The 20,267-nt window shown below is 42.2% G+C and overlaps 2 protein-coding genes across 3 annotated transcripts in view; one reads left to right on the plus strand and one right to left on the minus strand.

Annotated features, from left to right (window-relative positions):
* The window catches only part of LOC137470825 (plasminogen-like), a 23,602-nt gene extending 20,567 nt beyond the window's left edge, over positions 1 to 3,035 (plus strand). For both annotated transcript variants that reach the window (XM_068184548.1, XM_068184550.1), the window contains exons 17-19: positions 529 to 635; positions 1,473 to 1,618; positions 2,416 to 3,035. In XM_068184548.1, the coding sequence (XP_068040649.1) occupies positions 529 to 635; positions 1,473 to 1,618; positions 2,416 to 2,577 (415 nt within the window). In that variant the 3' untranslated portion in view covers positions 2,578 to 3,035. The remainder of the gene's footprint in view (positions 1 to 528; positions 636 to 1,472; positions 1,619 to 2,415) is intronic.
* Positions 2,955 to 20,267, minus strand: part of SLC22A3 (solute carrier family 22 member 3) — a 28,751-nt gene continuing 11,438 nt past the window's right edge. The window contains exons 4-11 of the mRNA XM_068184552.1: positions 18,424 to 18,589; positions 17,328 to 17,445; positions 12,621 to 12,718; positions 12,271 to 12,485; positions 9,700 to 9,808; positions 9,342 to 9,454; positions 8,099 to 8,198; positions 2,955 to 7,485 (exon numbers count right to left, since the gene is read on the minus strand). Of these exons, the coding sequence (XP_068040653.1) occupies positions 7,428 to 7,485; positions 8,099 to 8,198; positions 9,342 to 9,454; positions 9,700 to 9,808; positions 12,271 to 12,485; positions 12,621 to 12,718; positions 17,328 to 17,445; positions 18,424 to 18,589 (977 nt within the window). The 3' untranslated portion in view covers positions 2,955 to 7,427. The remainder of the gene's footprint in view (positions 7,486 to 8,098; positions 8,199 to 9,341; positions 9,455 to 9,699; positions 9,809 to 12,270; positions 12,486 to 12,620; positions 12,719 to 17,327; positions 17,446 to 18,423; positions 18,590 to 20,267) is intronic.

Below are 20,267 nucleotides of genomic sequence, written 5' to 3' on the forward strand. Positions count from 1 at the left end.
TGAATGTGTGGTGCTTGGGCTTTCAGTGCTGTGGCTGCAGTGCATGTCTGAAACAGATGCAGGGTCAGTTTAAAAATGTGGTCTTCTAAATGAGCTTTTGCTGCACCCAAAGGCAAGTCAGATGGACTTAGGTTCTGCTGTGTGCTAAGTGTCCTGACAGAAAGTGATTTAAAACCAGAGTGGACGCAGAAAAAGCAAGCTAACACCTATGTGTTAAATGCCACTAAATTATACCTTTTGTAATTGTTTTGTAATTAGGCTCTGTTGGCTATGCATTAGCCTAAGTCAAAGCATTCTCCTGGATTAATGTTGGTTCTTTTTATGTTTCAGACTTTTCGCTTTTGTGTATCACTTTCTGTGGGTTTAGAGCCTAAAAAGCAATTTTTTAGGTCAGAAAAAAACCCCTCAACTGAAACTAAGGATTTAAATGATAAAAGGCTAAATATATATAGAATCTTTTTAGAAACCTGAATTAGAACCTAGTTTTAAGTATAATTGTGCTAATGATTGTTCCTCTGTTCATTTCAGACCAGCAGTCATTAATAATCATGTAATCCCAGTTTGTTTACCAAAAGAAAACTCTGTGTTAGGAGGAAGAGAGGACTGTTATGTGACAGGCTGGGGAGATACAAAAGGTGAGACAGCATTAACACATTTAAAAGCTCCATGTTTACAGACTGGTATCCAAAGTGTGCCCTCTCTTGTGCACCACACAAGAGAAAAACTTATGATGAAAAACTTATTTCATCAAAACTCATCAGGTGCTGCCAAACTTCCCACTGTCTCTCTGACACCGATTCTCCTAAATTGTTCAATGCCATGTAAACTGAAACCCTCTAAATACATGCTATAAGAGGAGAAGCAGAGCTAAGGAGTCACTTCTCTCTCAGTCCATATGCTTTTCCCCCAAGTGGGCTTTTGCCCAATTGATGGAAAGTTTTTCTAGATTTAGGTTATTTTTTAATCACATAAATGTGAGTTTTCTCATCCTCTTGAGTGTTTCTTCCTCCCAGCCAGGCTGGTTCACATCTCACACAAATAAAACCCTCATTTTCAAAACCCCTTACTCTGTCTTGGTAAAGAAGTGCATTGGGTACTTTCTCTGCCTCCTTGCCCATCATGACATTTTCAACTGTTTGCTTCCTACCTAATTTCTTCCACACAAAGTTCAGATATAGAGAAATAAAATGGCTTGGGAATGACTTCCACAAGTATCTGTGTGTACTGGATCCACATGGATGTACTGTGAGAACAGGAAGGTCAGTGGTGGGTGGTAGAAGGTGGTAAGTACTATAATACTGATAACGCTTACTGATTTTGGTATATCTTCATATTGGGCCTGGGAAGTGTATGAACCTTGCACATTATGCTGATTTTACTGCTTATCCATATCCTGATATTTGTGTGTTGTGAATATGATAATTACCTTTGTCATTCATTCTTTTTTTTTTGTCTCATTTTTATTTGCAAAGGTACTTCTGGTGCTGGCTACTTAAAGGAAACTGGTTTTCCTGTAATAGAGAATAAAATATGCAACCGCCCTGAATTTTTGAATGGTAGAGTTAAAAAGCACGAGCTCTGTGCTGGGAATATTCATGGTGGTACAGATACCTGCCAGGTAAGAAAGTCTGTGAGCATGAAAGTCAGTTGTAAGCACACTCAAGTCAAATAGGGCATTGCTTTTTGGGCTTTAGAGGCCCAGAATTATCCTCGGGATGCTACCACACCACAGTATCTGAGCTGAAAAATACCCACGTATTCTCTTTCCTTGCTCCTTTGTCTGCTGGTGGGAAGTGGGGCAATTTTTCAGATAAGCCTGAACTCCAGAGCACATGGTAACACATGGCTGCACAAGTCATGTGTGTGGAAACCAACTTAGAATGACAAAAGGTCTGATTTTCTTTCCCCAGGCCCCCTTGCTAGCCTCAACCAGACAATAAATAACCAGATTACCTCCACTGTCCAAAAAAAAAACCTCTCTTAACAATATCTCAGTTAGCAGTCGAGGAAGGATGCAGTGGAGCCTGCTATGCAGGCAACACAAGGGTCAAAGGAACTATGAACTTCCAAGTATCTGTGCCACTGGATCATCTAGTAACAACAGAAACCCATGAAGTACTCAGAAAAGAGACTGAGGGAGGAAACATAGTTTAAGTTAACAGGGGCAATCAGATTCTTTTTCAATAAATCCCCTTTCTTCAAAAATAAATTTAATGCCTGGGTGACATGAAGAGGGCTTTTATTATAAAAGTGTTCAACAAAATGCATGGAAAACTCTTGCCTTGTTTGAATTCCAGTGTTTCCTTATAAATACTGTGTCCTTTGCATGTAGGAGGTACTTCTATTTCTGTGCCTCCTGTAGGAAGGCCACATGGGTCTGAAAAGAAGGAATCATCCTGTTCTTTTGCTGTTTAGGGGGACAGTGGAGGACCTCTAGTCTGTCTGGACCAAGATAAATTTGTCCAACATGGAGTCACCTCTTGGGGCCTTGGCTGTGCCCAACCCATGAAACCTGGTGTTTATGTTCGAGTCTCCAACTATATTCCTTGGATTAAAAGCGTGATGGAAAGCAACTAATCCTGGGTATGGACTGCCCTCTCCTGGAAAGCAGCATGCACGTCAGAAATTCAAGATTCCAAGTGCAATATTAAAGCTACAATCATTCATAAGAAAGCAAAATAAATATGATCATCCACTTTAAATTGCTATAAATTAATAGTCATTGCCAAGAAGCTCAGCTGACAGTCTGTCACCCTCTTTCTATATGTTCTATAGTTTGTTTGCTATGTCTGACGATAGACTTACCCACCTCTGAAATACATGTTGAAAATTCCAACCTTTACTGTAACTGGACACATGCATTTTAATTTTTTGTTAGCTCTACAATGACATTTTCTTTTGAGGTCATCATTTTCAAGATGTTCTGCTTCTAACATATGAAGAAATGAGAATACTTTTTATTTTCTATGAGTTGTCTGAACCTATTACCAATTTGATGCTACAAACCAAAGAAGAATCTCACAGTACATATCCTATATGCCTGGGAAGTTTTATTAGATATATCTGATAGCATTAAATAAATGGGATGGGAGAAAAAAGGAAGAAAACACATTTGGTTTGTGTTTTCATATTTTTTATCATCATGGAAATACATGTGTTGAAAGTATAAATGTTATATCAAAGATATAAAACAGTGAATAAAAAACCAGCCTCATCCTGAAGTTAGTCGCTAGTAAAGAAAAGAAAATAGCTATCAATAGGTACCACAAATACTGACAATGTATCTACATATTATAAAATTGTGTACCCATAGTACCCATTTAGTTCTTTGTATAACATTATCTGACTACATAATTGTTAGATGTACATTTTTTTCCTCTAAAAGAAGATGATGTACACATGTGGTTATAGGGAGTGTAAGCTTAAACCTTTCAAAATGATTCCCAGGGAAAGCTTGACACATGCTTGCCAAAGTGAAGCAATTGCTGACCATGAACTCCTGCCTCTCTGGCAGATAAAGCAGGGAGCTCCCCACAGGCATCTGGAGACCCCCAGCTCTGCACAGGGTCCTTCTGGCATCCCCAGGGTGTGCAGAGTCTATTTCAAGTAAAACAGCTACTTCCTGGGGTGGGCTTTGTCCTGTCCATTTTCTGCACTCCCAGACAAGCCAAAGTGTATGTCATTTTGAAATTGTCTTTATTTTTTTTTTTTTTTTGTAAGCTTGCACATGCAGAAGGGATGTGTTGCATGCTAGGAGTTTTGGTTTGGTTTGGTTTTGTTCTCCCAGTGCCTTAAATGGAAAGGAGAACTATTAAGCGTAGTTAGGTGGCAGGGTGATTTCTGAAGCTTCTACATCTGGAGTCTGATTCTGAGAAATGAAATAATCTCAGGGCGTTGCCTTCCTGAGCAGGAGCAGCTCTGATGAAGCACACGCCACCCACCTGTCTGGTCAGAGGGATCCACTGAGCACAAATACCCTCCTGTATATTTTCTGTATATATCCACTTTGGTCATTAAGCCAGCCAAGAGATTTGTACAATTCTTCCCTGACAACAGAAATTCTGTGTTGCAGCTTTTGATTTGTTAAGCTCTTCAGATGTGAACTCTTGAAGGCATGGTTAATACCTGGCTTGTAGACAGAATACCATTGGCCCTGCTCTCCTTACCAAACTGGCTAGAAATGCCTGGGTATGCCTGAGTGGCCATGAAAGTCCCACCTCATAACACTTCAAACAGTGCCAGTTGTGATCTTTTCGTTCTGCAAGACTGTCAGGGGCAATAAAAATTGCCACTTTTTGTGGTAACCATTTGCACAGACTGGATAAAGTAACCCAGCACATGTGGTGGCAGTGGCACATTTGACTCAAAATAGCACTTCCATCTGTTTGTTGTTCCAAGAAGCCTCTTTGCCAACAGGAAAAACACAGCTGGGTTTCTGAGGTCACATTGTTCGTGTGCCTTTGGTGATGGTACGGTGACCCTTTGTCTCTTGTGTACCTCACATCTCTCACTGCGCCTCTGGAGGATACTCGTGCAGGACAATTATAGCTGACGGAGTTCAGGCCCTCCCTGAAGAGGTGCCTCTCACTGAGTGAGCTGGGTCACAACAGCCATTTTGGTGTCAACACGTGCATCTTAGCAGAACAATGCTGTGCCGCCTGAGAAGCTTGTAGGACTCTCCTGTAAGTATTAAGCAGTTGGAGGCCCTTATGAATTTAGAATAACTCTTTTTTTAAACAAACAGCCTGTCCTGTGGTCTGCATGCCCACGTGCATCCACCTCCACGCAGCTGGTTTTGCTTGGGGTTCTCCCTCGCTGAAGCTCTTCACCTGGTACCACCACCTCATCTGTCATCTCTCACCCACAAGAGTGGAACCCCACCATTACCAGACCGCTGGTCATGCACCACATTACATACCCACTACACCTTCAGGAGGCAACACAAAGTGTCACAGAGATGGAAGGATTTTTCAACTTACAAAATCCCTCTTAGGGATGAGTTAGCACAGGAGCAATTACTAAATACAAACTCCAGCTGAAGCTGCTTAGTACTACTAGATTAGAAGTCAAACATATGCACAGGCTTTTTTCTGCTGTCCTTTACGAAACAAATTGTTAAGAAATAAATATATTCAAACTTCTGACACTGCCCCAAGCCATTTTACCTACTGAAATTTATCACTTACATTAGATTGTGAGCAATACATGCAAAACAGAGCATAATCTGAAAAGAGGAAACAAGTCTTTGCATCTCTCATTTCTCAACACGTTTTAGTTGTCCACAAACTGAAGAAGCTGTCAAATATTATTCGCATTTATTTGGAAAGTCGTAGCTTTAAAAGATCTCTGCAATCTTTCTCAAGCTGCTGACGTGTTTAAGACACCAATTTTAAAAAATCACAAAGAAGAAACACTAAATGGAAGAGGGTGGTTCAGCTCATCCAGCATCACATGTGATCACTTCACCCTGGTTCTCCAAGGTGCCTTCAGTAGGGGCTGGCTGGGCTGAGTTTTGTGGCTGGGGGCCTGCACTGAGACACAGCACCTGGCCAGTGCAAGCCCAGAATTTCCAGTTCAGGGCTGGTGTCTGCCAGCCAGCCTTGGGCTATCATCTTCAACTATTTACAGAAGATTGTATTGGTCTAGGAGAAGTTTTCTCCTTGCAGCAGTAGCTCCAGTTTTGTGTGGTGTCTTCTAGATTAGCTGTATACATTGTGAGATGTTAATTTAGTTTCATATCTCTAAGTCATTACTGACTTTTGCTAAGCATACCTTTGACCTTTACTGTGTCTCAGAGTGAGTTAGAAACAGCCTTGAAAGATAGGCCTTTATCACTAACTGCCTGAAGTGTGCAAACATTAGGCTGGGATTATTGTTAAAGGTCCTGTTTTCCTCCAGAAGGGCTAGTGAGAAAAGCAGTTGCTGGGAAAAGGCAGGGAGAGTTGGGAACTGCTGAAAAGCACAGTATATTCCTCACCATAGGAAACCCTCCTGTGCTCCTAGGATGGTGAGGCTGGAGCAGTGGTCATTCATTTTCACTGACTGTACCACAGTGCTACAGATCTCTGGTATGAACCTTCCAAACTCAGTCCTTTACATGCCTGTGCCAATCATGGGGGTTTTTTTGTGAGCTTATAAGGTCCTTTACAATATCTCACTGACTTTCTTTTATTCATTTCTCTGTTGGTAACAGGATACCTTTTGAATGCCACATATTTTCAAGTCCTTCCCTGCAAGGACTGTATTGTTCACCAGTCAGTGGCCAGGACACAATTCTTGATGAAGGTCATACAGGAGAAAGGAAAGGCAGTCTGTCCCTGGAATCTACTTACAGAGCCAGAGTTATTCTGTTACATGTCAGCTTCAAAGGACCAATTCACACTTACTTCTCTTCATAACCAAAGCTCCTAGCTCATCCCTGCCCAAGACAGCTTGACATTTCTGTCAACAACCCAAGAAAAATTATCCCCCAGACATAAAGATGACAAATAGTGATAATGAACAGAATGCAGAAATTGCAGGTCATCTTGGCAGTGGTAGGGTGAAGGAATTTGGTTTATAGGGATGGGCAGAGAGCATGATTTGCAAAGGAAAAAATCAGCATGCTCTTGAAAGAGGTGTTTGAACAAGCACTCAACAGAGAGAGCAGGCAGAAGCCCTTCCCTTGGAGAGATGAGGGGTGTCATATGAACCCCAGCTGTGTCTGGGGAAAGGCACTAATGGGCAGCAGGACAATCTGTCCTGCAGAGCTAATGCTCTGTGCAGGGAATGACACCTACATAAAGCCCTGGAAAGGTGAGGAGGACTGCTTCCACATTTCAAACACATTTGAACAAGGAGGGAAGAAGGGCTTTTGTTGAAAAGGGTCCCTGTGGATGACAGTCAGACCAGAGAGAGGTTCTGCTGATGCACACTGCTGATTTCCATCCCTCTCAACCAGGGAAAGTGTCACCCTAATCAGTGCCCTCTTTCTTCAGCAATCATAACTTCTATTGGTCCAGATTCTTCAGGGGTGAAGGAGTACCAGTTAAAATAGTCATCCTCTCCTCCTCAAGGTCATCTAAACAAGAACTACCATTTAAATCATTCCCACACAAATGTAAATCCTAAAAAAACAATAAACAAAATTCTCAAATAGATACAGAAATAAATACAAGGTCACTGAGCTGGACATTCCATATTTTTAAAGCTGTTCTGTTCTCTGTGAAGAATCACAGTCCCTTCTTGCAGACAGTGTACTCAGAAAAAAAAAAGTATTTATTCAATATTCATAGAAAAATACACTACTTGTGTTAAATGTCCTTGTGCTTAGAAGGAAAATATGAAGTTTAATCCATATTCTGCAGCAAATTTTCAGGGCGTGGCAGGTGGAGAACAAATTCCCAGTATGGGAACAAGGTTCTTAGCTCAGTGCTGTCCTTCAAAAGTCAAATATAAGAATTGGTGTCCCGGTGTTTCTGTTTCTTGCCACATTTTCCAAAATGACTGTTGAAACAGAAGGGGAGAGGAGTATAAGCGTGAAAAAACAGGAAAATATGTCGTTCAAGTTGTAGTCCAAGCTGCAGTACTGAAACATTCTCTCTTTTTTGCATTGAAAATTTCCTCCTTCTTTAGTTTGTACATTGAATCAGGCAAAAGTTGTTGATGTAATATTCAAAGCCTCTCCTTGAAAATAATTTATAGCACTAGGGCCTCAAATTATTTAGCCAAGGAGTAAATATTCCCTGCATTATCTGCAGGGCAGTCTGGCTTGCTGTGTCCAGGAGTGGGAAAGCTGTGCCTACAACTATTCAGATTTAAATCCATCTCAAGTGTGACTTTTAAATGACTTCACAAATTGTGGGATTGCATCCATGATAAGGGGCCCTTCTTCACTGGATGCTTTGACTGAGGTAATGGCTGGTTTTCTCAAGCAGAGAGTTGCAGGCTATCCAGCACCTCTCTTGTGCACTGTTGCTGCTTTCTGCTTACAGAGATGCAAAGGACAGCTTTGTGTCTCTATGAGAAAAATACAGATTTCATCACCATACATTTTTTAATAGCCTTCCTTAGTGATATTGCAAAGTTCAGATTTCACCCAAGTATAAGCATCTCATACCTTGAAAGCTGCTCCACATCCTTCACTGTCTCTGGTAATGAGATTCCCTTTGTCTCTGGTAAAAGCAATACTAGGAGGCCACAGACAGCTGCAAGAATACCTACAATGGACATTGAAGAAACACAAAAACAATAAGAACATTGTTACTTGTATTTTCAGCATTTATCCACTGAGAAAAGTTTATTCAGGTTGAGTTTGAAGTGGATGTTTTAAGTGCATCAGCTATTTCTGATTAACCTATTCTAATCAAATACCTCTATGTTACATTAATTTAGCCTATTACAAAATCACTTGAGGGCTAGGAGCTCATTCACAGCCTGATCTCCCCAAAGGAAGATCTTAGAAGTCAAAAACCTGAGATAAGTGCACATGGGCAAATGTATAAAAACAGCACGGGAACCAGGGTGGTATTTCTCATGCAGAAAAAATCTGCCTTTTCTCAAAGGGCTCTGTCAGGTAGATGCATCTGTGTTTCCTGAAACCACTGAGATTTTCCTGAATACTCTCTTCTTTTATCCACGGTCGAAGTAAATTATGTGGTTCAGAATAAAAACTCCTCCTTGGGGAACAATATTCAAAATCTGAATTAGGAATGGATATTTTGGAATAATTTTCCTGCATAGATATAATTTACATAATGTATTAATTCAAAAATAGAAGGGCTGAAGCAAAAAATCAAATGTTCCCTGACTGTTCCACAGTTCACTCTGAATTTGTAGCTGTTTACTTAAGACAGAGAGAATTCATATATCCCTCAGAAGCAGCAGAATTTAATAATTAGATAATGTGAACACTGCAATTCTATCTATGTTTTTCTTGAAATAATGGTAATCTTTTGTGTTTCAAATTTTGTTTTCAGCTAAAGTTTGTTACTGCAAATTTCCCTTCTTATTATATTCTTTTCATTCTGATTTTTCCACTCACATCTACCTCCTAGAAGTCTGGTTTAGCCACAGACTCCCATGTAATTACAGAGCCAAGCTGAAAGGTTTCTCAGTCTTAAAGCACTTCATACAGTTTCATTTCTGCTCTTTCAGCAGTTACCTAAGCAGACCTGAGCTACTCCACACTGTGCAGAGAAATCACGTTTCATCCATTTGCTATTCAGCCTCTTGCTCTAGGCATAAGGGTGGAGAAACCCTGCTCTGCAGGGACATAAGGCCACATACTACTTTTACCCCAAAAGATAAGCTGTTAGGAGAAGGATACTTAAACCAAAAGTATATTGTAAATTAAATCTTACTGAAAATAACTAGAGGTAGCTCCAACCAAATGGCTGCTAATCGGAAAAGCAGGAATGGGGCTATGATCCCACCAAGATCACACAGACTTGAACACAGGGAAACACCAAAGTTTCTGCAAAAGACAAAAAGTACCAGATATTAGAGAGGTGCTACCAAACAGAATAGCCAGCAGTTTAAGGAGTAGAACGTAGACTTAGCTCCAAAATTATCTCTTCAGTTTATACCATCCACATTAAGCAGTGGCTATTCAGAGTGGGAAACTCTGGAGAAAACCAAGTTTAACCAAAGGACAGTGAAATAGGAAATGGGGAAAAGCACAGGGAAAAGCTGAAAGATTCCTGGGAGCTTTTGACATACCTCAGTGTCGTAGGGTACAATTCACTGTTCACTAGATAGACAATTTCAAAAGCTACTGTGATGCTCAGTCTTCCCAGAGTGGCAACTGTTGTTTTGAGCCATGGGATATCTGTTCATACAAAAAGAAACACTTCTGCATGAAGTGTGCTCTGCCATACCTGCAGAGCATTTCTGAGAGCCCCAGACCCTGTCAGCAGAAATTATACCACAGGAACACTGCAAATCAGACTGAAAGGCCACTGTTGTAGGTATCAATCTATACTGGCATTTATTGCTTTCAAATGTCATGTGAGGCTGCTTTGGAGAGTTAGAAATCACTAGAGTTTATTGATTCAAGATGCTAGTGGGGCATAACAGCACGGGTAGGAGAATAACTATCATAAGCTTCCATGACCTCATCCAAATTGTGCTCCAGAAAGGAGTATTTTTCTACACAGAGATGTTATGCTGTAAGAAACACTGTTGAGTCACCTCCCAAAGCATTCTGGCCACAAGGAAAGTACCTCTAAAGCTACATAGAATCACAGAATCATTTAGGTTGGAAAATAATTTTAGGACCATTGAGTCCAACCATTAACCCAACCCTGCTATTCCACCACTAAACCATGTCCCTAAGTGCCACATCTACACATCTTTTAGAAATGTCCAGGGAGGCTGCAGTAAAATAATATTCCCTAGAGCAGTCCACCTACACTTTGTGATTTTTCTAGCCACTGCACATTAGACAAACTCCCAATTATGCTAGTCCAGTCACCCTCCCCTTCCCTCCCATCCTACCGGGCACGCCTGGCACAGGCTGTACCTGGCACTGCCCCGCTGGCTCTGCCCAGCTCTCCTAACTCCACTCAAGCTCTGGTGAGCAGCCACTGCCCTGAATACATCAGCAGGAAGCCCTTGTACATCAGCAGGGATGCAGTGGTCATCCACACACAGCAGGGCAGAGCTGCCCCTCTCATTTTGAGCAACCCCTCTCTGGAGATCTGGTGCTCTCTGGAAGTGCATGACAAGGAATGTGACAAGCACTTCTGTCATGCTCTTGGGAGAGGACAGTCTCCTGCATGGTCTAATCATGACTAGGCAGACAGGGAGGCAAGTGAAACAACAAGCCTGAACTTGGCAAAAAGGGGAGCTCTGCCACTGGAGAGGGCTCTGGCAGTGATTGTGTTTTTTCAAACACAATTGTTTGTGTGGCAGTGATTGTGTTTTCAAACCTTCAGTGGAAGAACAAGAAAACATTTCAGTTTTCTCTGAACCAAAAATGAGACACTTGGGTTTATTTCCCTTCCAAAACAACCAAACAAATCACCATCAAACTTCATCCCATGTTGCAAGACACTACTTTTGCCCTGAAGAGTTCTGTTTTCAAAAACATATTAGAGAAACAAAGGCTGGAAAAAACAAAACAAATCCACATCATCTCCATGGCATCCCTTCAGTCCATCAGACTCCCAAGGTGATGGTGACATCCATGTGGATCCTCCCTCTGCCAGGGGACTGAAATTGTGTGAGCAACACAGAGTGATGCAGCTCACAGCTGAGAGCTGCAGTTTTTTCCATCTGTGTAAACAGACTTCTTTAAAGCAGGACTTGGACCTCAAGTGTCCAACTACAAATATCTTAATCCCAAGGCTGTCTTGTCCTACTGAGAGAAGGCTGTTGGCAGCCCCATGATATACCTTGAGAAACTAAAAACTCTTAGGATGTCCAGGACTGTCCCTCACTTTGATAGGAACATTTCTAGGGAGGAATAAGCCTTTCTGATGTCCATTGAGCTGCTGGTCCCCAGCTACAGTAAGACAAAGCATAATCCTATAGTTATCTACAATTCAAAGCACCTCCAAATGCCTCCCTAGGGATTAAAAAAAAAAAAAAACACACAAAACAAAACCAAACAAACAAACAAACAAAAACCAAACAAAAAACCACCACCACCAACAAAAAACCCCTCCAAAAACTGTGGTAGGGAAACAATTTAAAGCAAGGGGAGAAGTGCTGGGAAGCCTTTGTGCAATACCAGACCTTTTCTCTGTCCTTGAAACCAGATAAGAATGGCTTAATCAAAAGCCGTATCTTTCTCCCAGCCTCTTAGCATTGTCCAAACCCCTGGGAGAGTGAGGGCAAGGCAACAAGCTCTGTGATGCCTACCACAGCCCTACATTGTGTTGTGGTTTGCATTGTTTTATTTGTAAAGGAAAAGACTTACCAAGATGACTCACGAAAATCACAGATTTCTTACATCACTAAGTGTGTTCCATGTCAGGGAATGTATTTTGCCATTATGTTTGTATATTCTTCCCTTGCATTTGCCTTTACAGAGAGTGCAGGGCCTTTATATACATTTTCTCTAAGACTATTCCCAGCTGTGGTTCATAACCCATCAAAGATATGGCTACTCCATGTGCCAGGGCCAGCTACATGCAAATAAGGTGTGCTGTTCCGTGACTGGGTGCTGCCGGTATCACCAGATGCTTTTACTTTTATCTGCAGCTCTGTGTGGCTCACTGCCCTTGCTCAGGAGGTGCCAGAGGGAAGCCATTGACCTGAAGAGCCTGACCCAGGAAAGGGAATTACCTTCTGGCAGGAAGGCAGTGATGAGACATGCGATGCTCGTCACAATGTTGCCCATGGCGAAGGGCAGGCGCCGGCCAATACGATCAATTGTCACTATAATTAGGAAAGCAGAGGGCAGCTCCACAGCTCCCGAGATGAAAAAGTCTAGGTAGAGGTTTCCTCCAATAATTCCCAGGCGCATGACAAGCCCTTGGTAGATAAGGGCACTTGTGAACCTAAACAGCAGAGGGAAAAGAGTGTTGAGAGGCAAACGAATGATTGCAAGCAGCTGGAGAGACCCTAAAAGCCACAAGGAAATCTTTGCTCAAACCCACGGCCCAGGTAACAAGCTGGATGACATGGGCACTCACCAGGCATACATCAGGATGAGTGTGTTCCTCCTCATCTGGGGAGTCCTCACCAGGTCCAGAAAGGAGGGGTTGCTGACCTCCTCGTTGCTAATAGTGATCTGAGGAGACAAGGGAGCAGTAGTCAGCTGTCAGGAGTCAGGCAATCACTGGGACAGAGTTTCTGTGTAAATACGGTGATCAGCAATATTCCAGTCCAGCGAGCAAAGGTGCTGACAAGCCATTTTACTGCTCATAGCACTCCAGAGCAGTGCACAGGTGTTGGAATAGCTAATAACTGGATATGGCTGTGGGCTTTCCTTAATGAGATGATTGTGCAAAAATCAATTTAAAAATCCCCAATCTTAACTTGAGAACAGAAAAATTATTTCCTCCTTGTTGACCTGGATTTTCTTGGAAGGTAACAAGCAGTCATTGTCACATCAGAGCCACTGGGCACAGAATTGCCTTCTGACAGGGTGGCAGGGAGGAGGAGACAGGGCGAAGCAATGGGCTGAGGGAAGCAGGGAGAGAGGGGCAGAGCAGCAGGCAATGGGCTTGGGAACATCACTGGCAGCACAGCTGGGCAGCAGGAAGAAAAGGGGAGTGAGAGAAAGAGCAGATCTGTAACAGTGCTTGGGTACTACGAAATATTCAACCAGTGAAATTCAAAGGGTCCTAAAATACACACGCACTGTGCTGAACGTGGCTTTTATCCTGAAAAAAAATAAACTGCTAAGTATGAATTAATGGTTCTTATACAACCTACAAAGTATCTGTTCTCAGCTGCCTCCAATACAATCACAATGAGACACTCAATGAAATTACTGGTTAGAAGGTTAAACACTAACAAAAAAGAGCAGGATTTCACACAGTCCTGTGTTTACCCGTTGAAGTTCACTGCTGTAGATATTACAGAGCCAGAATACAAGCAGGGCCCAAAAGGGACTAGTTACATTGATCTAGACTGTTTTTAACTCTGGCCAGCAGATTTTAACCAAGCCAGGTGAAAACCCTTCATTCATATGGTCCTTTGGCGAGTGAGGAAGACACAAGGAAGATAAGAGAGAGGCAGTTTTAGGCAGGGATCAAACATGATACTGCCCAAGAACTGGCAGCCACAGCTGGGATTGCTATCAGCTCTCAAAGCAGCTGTGGGGAGCATGGGGTTAAACCTGCTGTGCCATTTTTAGAAGGATTTTAGACAGCCTTGCTGCTTTAACTCTCCGCTATTGACCCCTCCTGAGAGGAGGCCTAAGAGGGCAAAGAGAAAAGCAAACCCCTCTTTATTACCACAGCACTTGCTGCTCACAGAGGTGCAGGAGCCCAGACCAGGGGGGACACAGGAATGAAAAGACAGAGAAGCTTGAGGTAACATGCAGGTCCATGATGAGAACACAGGTAAAGCCAAAGGCATTGCCCAAAGGTCTCATCAGCTCAGCCAGGGCTGAGCCCAAAGCTTTCACCCTTTGTTTTATCATATCATAAGGTAGCACAGCTGCTTTTGAGTGAGATTTGGCTGGATGTATTTACATATGACTTTTTCACAACTGACTGACACAAAGCTTTGTAAGTAAGACAGAGAATCCCCACACTTATTTGAACTTCCTTTCTATTCCCTCTCACTTTTCTTCTGTAACCAGAGCCAAAAGTTTTCTTCAAAGCACTGCCACTTGTGCTGCATGCCAGAGTCCTTAGTGAGGCAGGCTGAGGTTGCTGGGTTTCTGCACTGCTCTTGGACTCTCTCATAATATGGTTATAAAGCTGCCATGTCTGTTGTTTATAAGAATAGGCTGCCAGCCATCAGCTGTGACTTTGTGCAAATATGGTTTTAGATTTCTAGAGGACTAAAGATAAATTCAGCACAACTGCCACTTGTATTTTTATGTTTTAATAAAGTCAAAATAACCCAAGCATGACTGAGCACTTTTTTATAGATTAAGAAAAGAAGCACTATGGAGAGTCAACACTTTGCAGGGGTAAAAATCCTCTTTTTGTTCTTTGAAGTCAAGGAGAGCTTTGCTATTCACACCAGTGCAGTCAGGAATTCAGTGACAGGGCCCACGTTTCCAAAGATACACTATTTGAAAACCCTGGATGAACCCTTTATAACTTCCCTCACATTTTCATATTCCAGCAAAATTACATATCGGTCCTCCCACAATTATTTTTATGCATGTAGTTCTACACGTGCTTAATTCTTCATGGGCCATGCAGGTTTATACATACATGGATGTATATAACATTTATATATGTAAGTTAATGTATGCAAGAAATATATATGTCTAGATATGTTCTATAGGGTAGGAAAAAATCTGTAGATAAAGGGACAGGGGGTTGCAGTTCATTCTGGTTTTGGACAGAGACTGAGAATTAGAAAATTAGCTTGAAAAAACTCTCCATGGTAGGATAAATATGAGCAACTGGGAAAAAAAGAGTTTATAATTTAGAATTAATTTAATAAGTTCTGATTGGGGTTGACCTACACCAGTGTCATAACTCACAAAGCAAAAGCAGAAAATGTTTATCCTTTTTCGTATAAAGGTCATCTGTGGTTTCTGCGTGCCAACAAAAACCCAAAGCTGCAACATCCAGAGCTGTGTAAGGGACTTGGCTGATGAAATTGATACAGACATACTGGAAAATCTGAGCCCAAGTGCATTGAGGGATAATGCCTCTCACTTCTTCCTGAGCCTCCACGCCTGCAGCCCCTAGCCTGGGGAAATTCTGGAGCTGCTTCATGAAAGAGAAGTCTGATATCAGTTAATGTGAGAAATACCCTTGATCCATTACCCATGCACTTTCTGGAGATTCTTGCTTTCCTCTGGGCACAGCAAAAGGATAACAGAGATTTTATATTAAAAAGGTCCTAGGAACAGATCCAATACAAATCTGGATGTGTGGAGGTTAATCTCTTGCAGCTGTGAGCGGCTGAAGGTCATGAGCATGGATACTTTTGGGGAAAAAATAAATACAACTTTAAACAAAAAGCAAGGGAAGACACATCTTTCTGACATGATGCTTTGAAAAAGCTGATGTTTAGAGAGGAAGTGGGTGTAGGAATGCAGGGCTGAATGTGGAGGGGAAGCTCCAGAAGCACAAACTTCCTGCTACATTACTTGGGGCATCATGGTGCTGCATAATTCTGGCCTGGATGTGGGAATCACACTGGTGTATATGCCCCAGCAAAAGACTATAGATTCATAGAATCACAGAATGGTTTGGGTTGGAAGGGATACTAAAGTTCATCTAGTTCCAGCTCCCTTGCTATGAGCAGGGACACGGTCTATTAGGCCAGGATGCTCAAAGCCTTGCCCAGCCTGGCCTTGAATGTTATCCAGGATGGGGCATTTACAGCTTCTCTGGGAAATCTGTTCCAGTGCCTCATCATTCTCACAGTGCAGATTTTCTTCTTAATATCTAATCTAAGACTGCTCTCTTTCAGTTTGAAGCCATTCCCCATTGTCCTGTTCCTTCATGTCCTTGACAAAAGTCCATTTCCAGCTCTCTGGTAACTCTCCCTTAGGTACTGGAAGGCAGCTCTAAGGCCTCCCTCAAAACTTCGCTTCTCTGAGCTGAACAACCCCAGCTCTTTCAGCCTTCCCTCTGGAGAGGTGGAGAGGTGCTCCAGCCCTCTGATCACTTCACAGCCCTCCTCTGGACTCACTCCAACAGCTCTAGGTCCTTTCATAATCTCATGTGGTTTAACAAGAGGTTTAACAAGGTGCTGCACCTGGGTCCAGGCAACCCCTGGTATCAACACAGGCTGGGAATGAACAGATCGAGAGCAGCCATGCCCAGAAGGACTTGGGAGTTCTGGTGGATGAGAGGCAGGACATGACCCAGCGATGTACACTTGGATCCCAAAGAGCCAATTGTATCCTGGGCTGCATCCAAAGCAGCGTGGCCAGCAGAGCAAGGGAGGGAATTCTGCACCTCTGCTTTGCCCTTGTGAGACCACACCTGGGGTGCTGCACCCAGTACAAGAATCATAGAATGTTTTGGGTTGAAAGGGACTTTAATGATCACTCCTGTTAACCACACCTGTTCTCACTGAACCCTAAGTCCAGTGCTGCACTAATCATGGTCTGAGAGCCAGACACTTGCTACCAACACAGAACAAGCCAAATGTTGCAATGTCACAACAGCATTATTTGCATTAAATGCACCAGTCCTTTCAAGTTCTCTCATGACCGCTGGACAAAGGACTGTAACACTTCTCATCCTACTTTCTGAATAGTGATCTCAGACAGAACTTCCTCAGTTATGAACTTTGCAGTGTATTTTCTCCCTGTTGGGATGGAAGCAAATTTATAGTGAAAATCTAATTTCAATTTCTCTTAGAATTGTAAAAGGAACTTCTAGAAAAGGAGCCAGGAAAGTGGATCATGCTATCTCCACTCGCTCTGTCAGATAAAATGGCAACTGCTATGAAATACCATTGCCCCTCAGGTTAGTTTCTGATATTTCCCACAAGTTTTTAAAGTAGGAGTGTTACAAAAGAAAGACCTTTTTTGCAAACCCTTTGTTTTCAGCCTGTATATTTCCAGCCAGTTCACTTTTCCCATCTTGCAATTAACAAAGTAGCTGTGTGGCTGATAACAAACTGTTCTGGTGTGATTCTTCAAGAGTGTTGTCCATCCCTTAGAGAGAATGCATTTTAACACCACTGAACGTTCCAAAGCTTAAGAAAGCTTAGAAAAAACCTCTAGCTCAAACATATGACTGTACCTCTGAGTAATGGGGTGAGAGAAATTTCCCATTGTGTTTTGCAATGTTGCGCATGATTTTCAATGCCTTCTCTCCCTTTTTGCGTGTCAGGAGCCAACGTGGAGACTCAGGAACCACCCTGTAAGAACACAAAAGTTTTAAATAAGGCTTTTACCTTGTAACATCATAAGTAAACAAAAGCCTTTTATCTTTTACCCTGTGTTAACACAAAACACATTTTTCAGTCTTTGGGACACAAAAACTCTTTTGAGGACTGCTTTTCCAGTCAGCCTTCTGTAAAATATTTGATCCTAGTGGGCAAGAAAGAAGAAAAAAGACTACATCAATACTCTGCAAACCTGAAAAATCAGAAATTTTAATATTGTATCTGCACAATGGTTGTCAAAAGTATAACCAACAAGCAAAGAAGGTTCCTGTAGAACAGCAACAATGAAAGCCAACACTAGACTCGTAGAGTAACACATAAAGGCAGATCAGGAAGCTTCTGGCTGTAGCACTATAAGATACACACACACACAAAGATATACTTCTTTTATAAACTGAACACAAAGCAGTATGATGGGTGCTTCAGTTTCTGCTAGCCTAGGGTTAAGATGATTCGCTATTTTAAAGTTCACAGCAGGCAGTGTTTAAGGAAGCAGTGTTCAGGAGGAGGCTCTGTGGGTTAGTCTCTTGGGATCCATCCCACAGGATGGCTGCACTGAGACAGGTGTTTACCATAGCTTAGAGCTCTGCTTTCTCATCAGCTGTACTGCCCAGCTCAAGGGCCTGAGGGCAAGGTCAAACTTTAACTAAGTAGATAATGGGAGGCAGAAGTGGGGTCTCATGGCTGATGGTGAAGTTAACATTATAAACAGAGCAGTGTTCTGTGAAGGGCCAGTTGTGGCTGACCAGAGGCGCAAACTGGTCAGAAAAACTAGAGTAATGTATGTCTGTGATTCACTACAAAGGAATTACAAATTACAAAGTCAACAATATGCAAATGTCTTCTTCCTAACCTACATCTTCCACTTGGGAGACTCGGAGCCACAGCAAGACTCTCAAGGTGCTCAAATAGAAATAGCAATAATGACAAGAGCAATGACTGCAACATTACCAATAGTAGAGCAGGAAGAGGAAGTTGGGCAGTGAAATGGCCAGCTGGATCCCCTGCCAGGTGGGAATCAAGTATGCAATTCCAGGGAGAATTATAATTCCCAGGGTAAAGAATATCTGAACCACAATTCCAACCATCCGCTGATCAGAACCAACGATCTCCGTCACTAAGCAGAGACAAAGCCACAATAAATAACACAGAAACAAACTCAAATTGAAAATAAATTATTAGAGGTGAAATATAAGGAAGGCTATGCTGTATGAGGCCACAGTTCTGTCTAGTACAGCATCTTGTCTTCAGCAGTGTAGGCATGTCACTGAGGCTGTCCAGGGCAAACATGAGTGACATCTCCTCATCAACTCACCCACCCTTCTTCAGCCAGAGGGGCTTCTGACTGCACGTCTGCTGCTGAATCACATAGGGCCACAACAGGGGTTTGAGACTGCATCATGATCATGCTTGGTGGGAAATCCTTAGCACTCTCCCTGGTGCAGTTCTGGCACATGCCCCAGACAAGGGGATCCTTCAGGCAGAGGCTGCTCACAGCAGGTAATATGGACAAGGCATCTATGAGGAAGAGAGTTTAACCATAACATGCTGGTTGCTCTGAGGCTAAGGTATGATCCAGTCTGGTTTGTTTATTTATTAGGAAAATTTTAGCTTTTGTTGTTTGGGTTTTTTTTTAATAATTTGGTGGATTTTTAATTTTTTGAATGTGTCTAATAGCTCTGAAATCTATGCTCATTTTTCAGGCAATATCCCATGGCCATGACATCCACAACTGAATTGCATGGAGAAGTGTCTCCTGTTTGTTCTAAAACTATCTCCACTACAACACCTTCAGAGTAAAAGCAGAGGGTTTTACTTTGGTTTGCAACACAAAGAAAACATTTTATTTTAAATTTATTTATTTATTTATTTTGCTAAAGGAGGCACAAATGTACAAATAACAATGGCTTGTTTTGGCTGGCAATGCAGAGAGATATGACAGCATGACCATTTTTATTGACTATCCATCATGTCTGCATAGCTAGGGGCAACTCTGTTGCCTCAAGATAGCTGATTAGCACTGCCTCCAAAAGAGCTGGATTGTAAGTAAAAGCAAAGGGAAGTTATTGGGGCAGCCTGAAGCACAGATCAAGAGCTTTGGGAATGTATTAATAGTGACCACCCTCCTGGTGCAAACATACCTATGATCTGTATATGTATGTTTCTTAAAAGATGTTAGGTTGGCAAATACTCTGGGTGATCCCAGGAGATAAGAGGCGATCCCTGAAGGGATTTGGAAGGAATCACTCTATCCAGGAGTTAGGCACCTTGCTTAGGTCTGCAGTAATACAGTGTACCTGAGATTCTCAGGATCTCTGAATCTTTCCCTAAAGTCAGGCAGCCTGATCTGAGCATTGGAAAATATTCCCTTCTGTTAAAGCTTGGTCATTTTAAGAAAGCCCTGGGTCTGTCATAAAACATATTGCTGGTTAGAGCACTTGCCAAATTTCAAGATTTCAGTTTAAAATTAAGCCATGTACATGGAAGTAAGAGGAAAAGCAACTTCTGGTGCTTTCCCTGCATCTTGGACAGGAGCTGCTCAGCAGTGTTACTTAGCCCAGAAAAACAAGGTTATTTTGGGCTTTAGGTACTAAAAGGGCTAGACTGGTATGTTTGCATGTACATCACCACAGTGTTCCCAGGTCTCACTGTAAGTGTTCATGTCTGGTTGCAATTCCACTCCCATTAATCTAAATTCCACCAGGAATTTTAAACACTTGCACAGGCCTCACAGACAAGAGCAATGATACAAGCTTTTGCCCTATATAATGATGTTATCACTATGTTTTGGTTTA

Source organism: Anomalospiza imberbis, chromosome 3 (assembly GCF_031753505.1).
Source record: "Anomalospiza imberbis isolate Cuckoo-Finch-1a 21T00152 chromosome 3, ASM3175350v1, whole genome shotgun sequence".
NCBI classification, from domain to species: Eukaryota; Metazoa; Chordata; class Aves; order Passeriformes; family Viduidae; genus Anomalospiza; species Anomalospiza imberbis.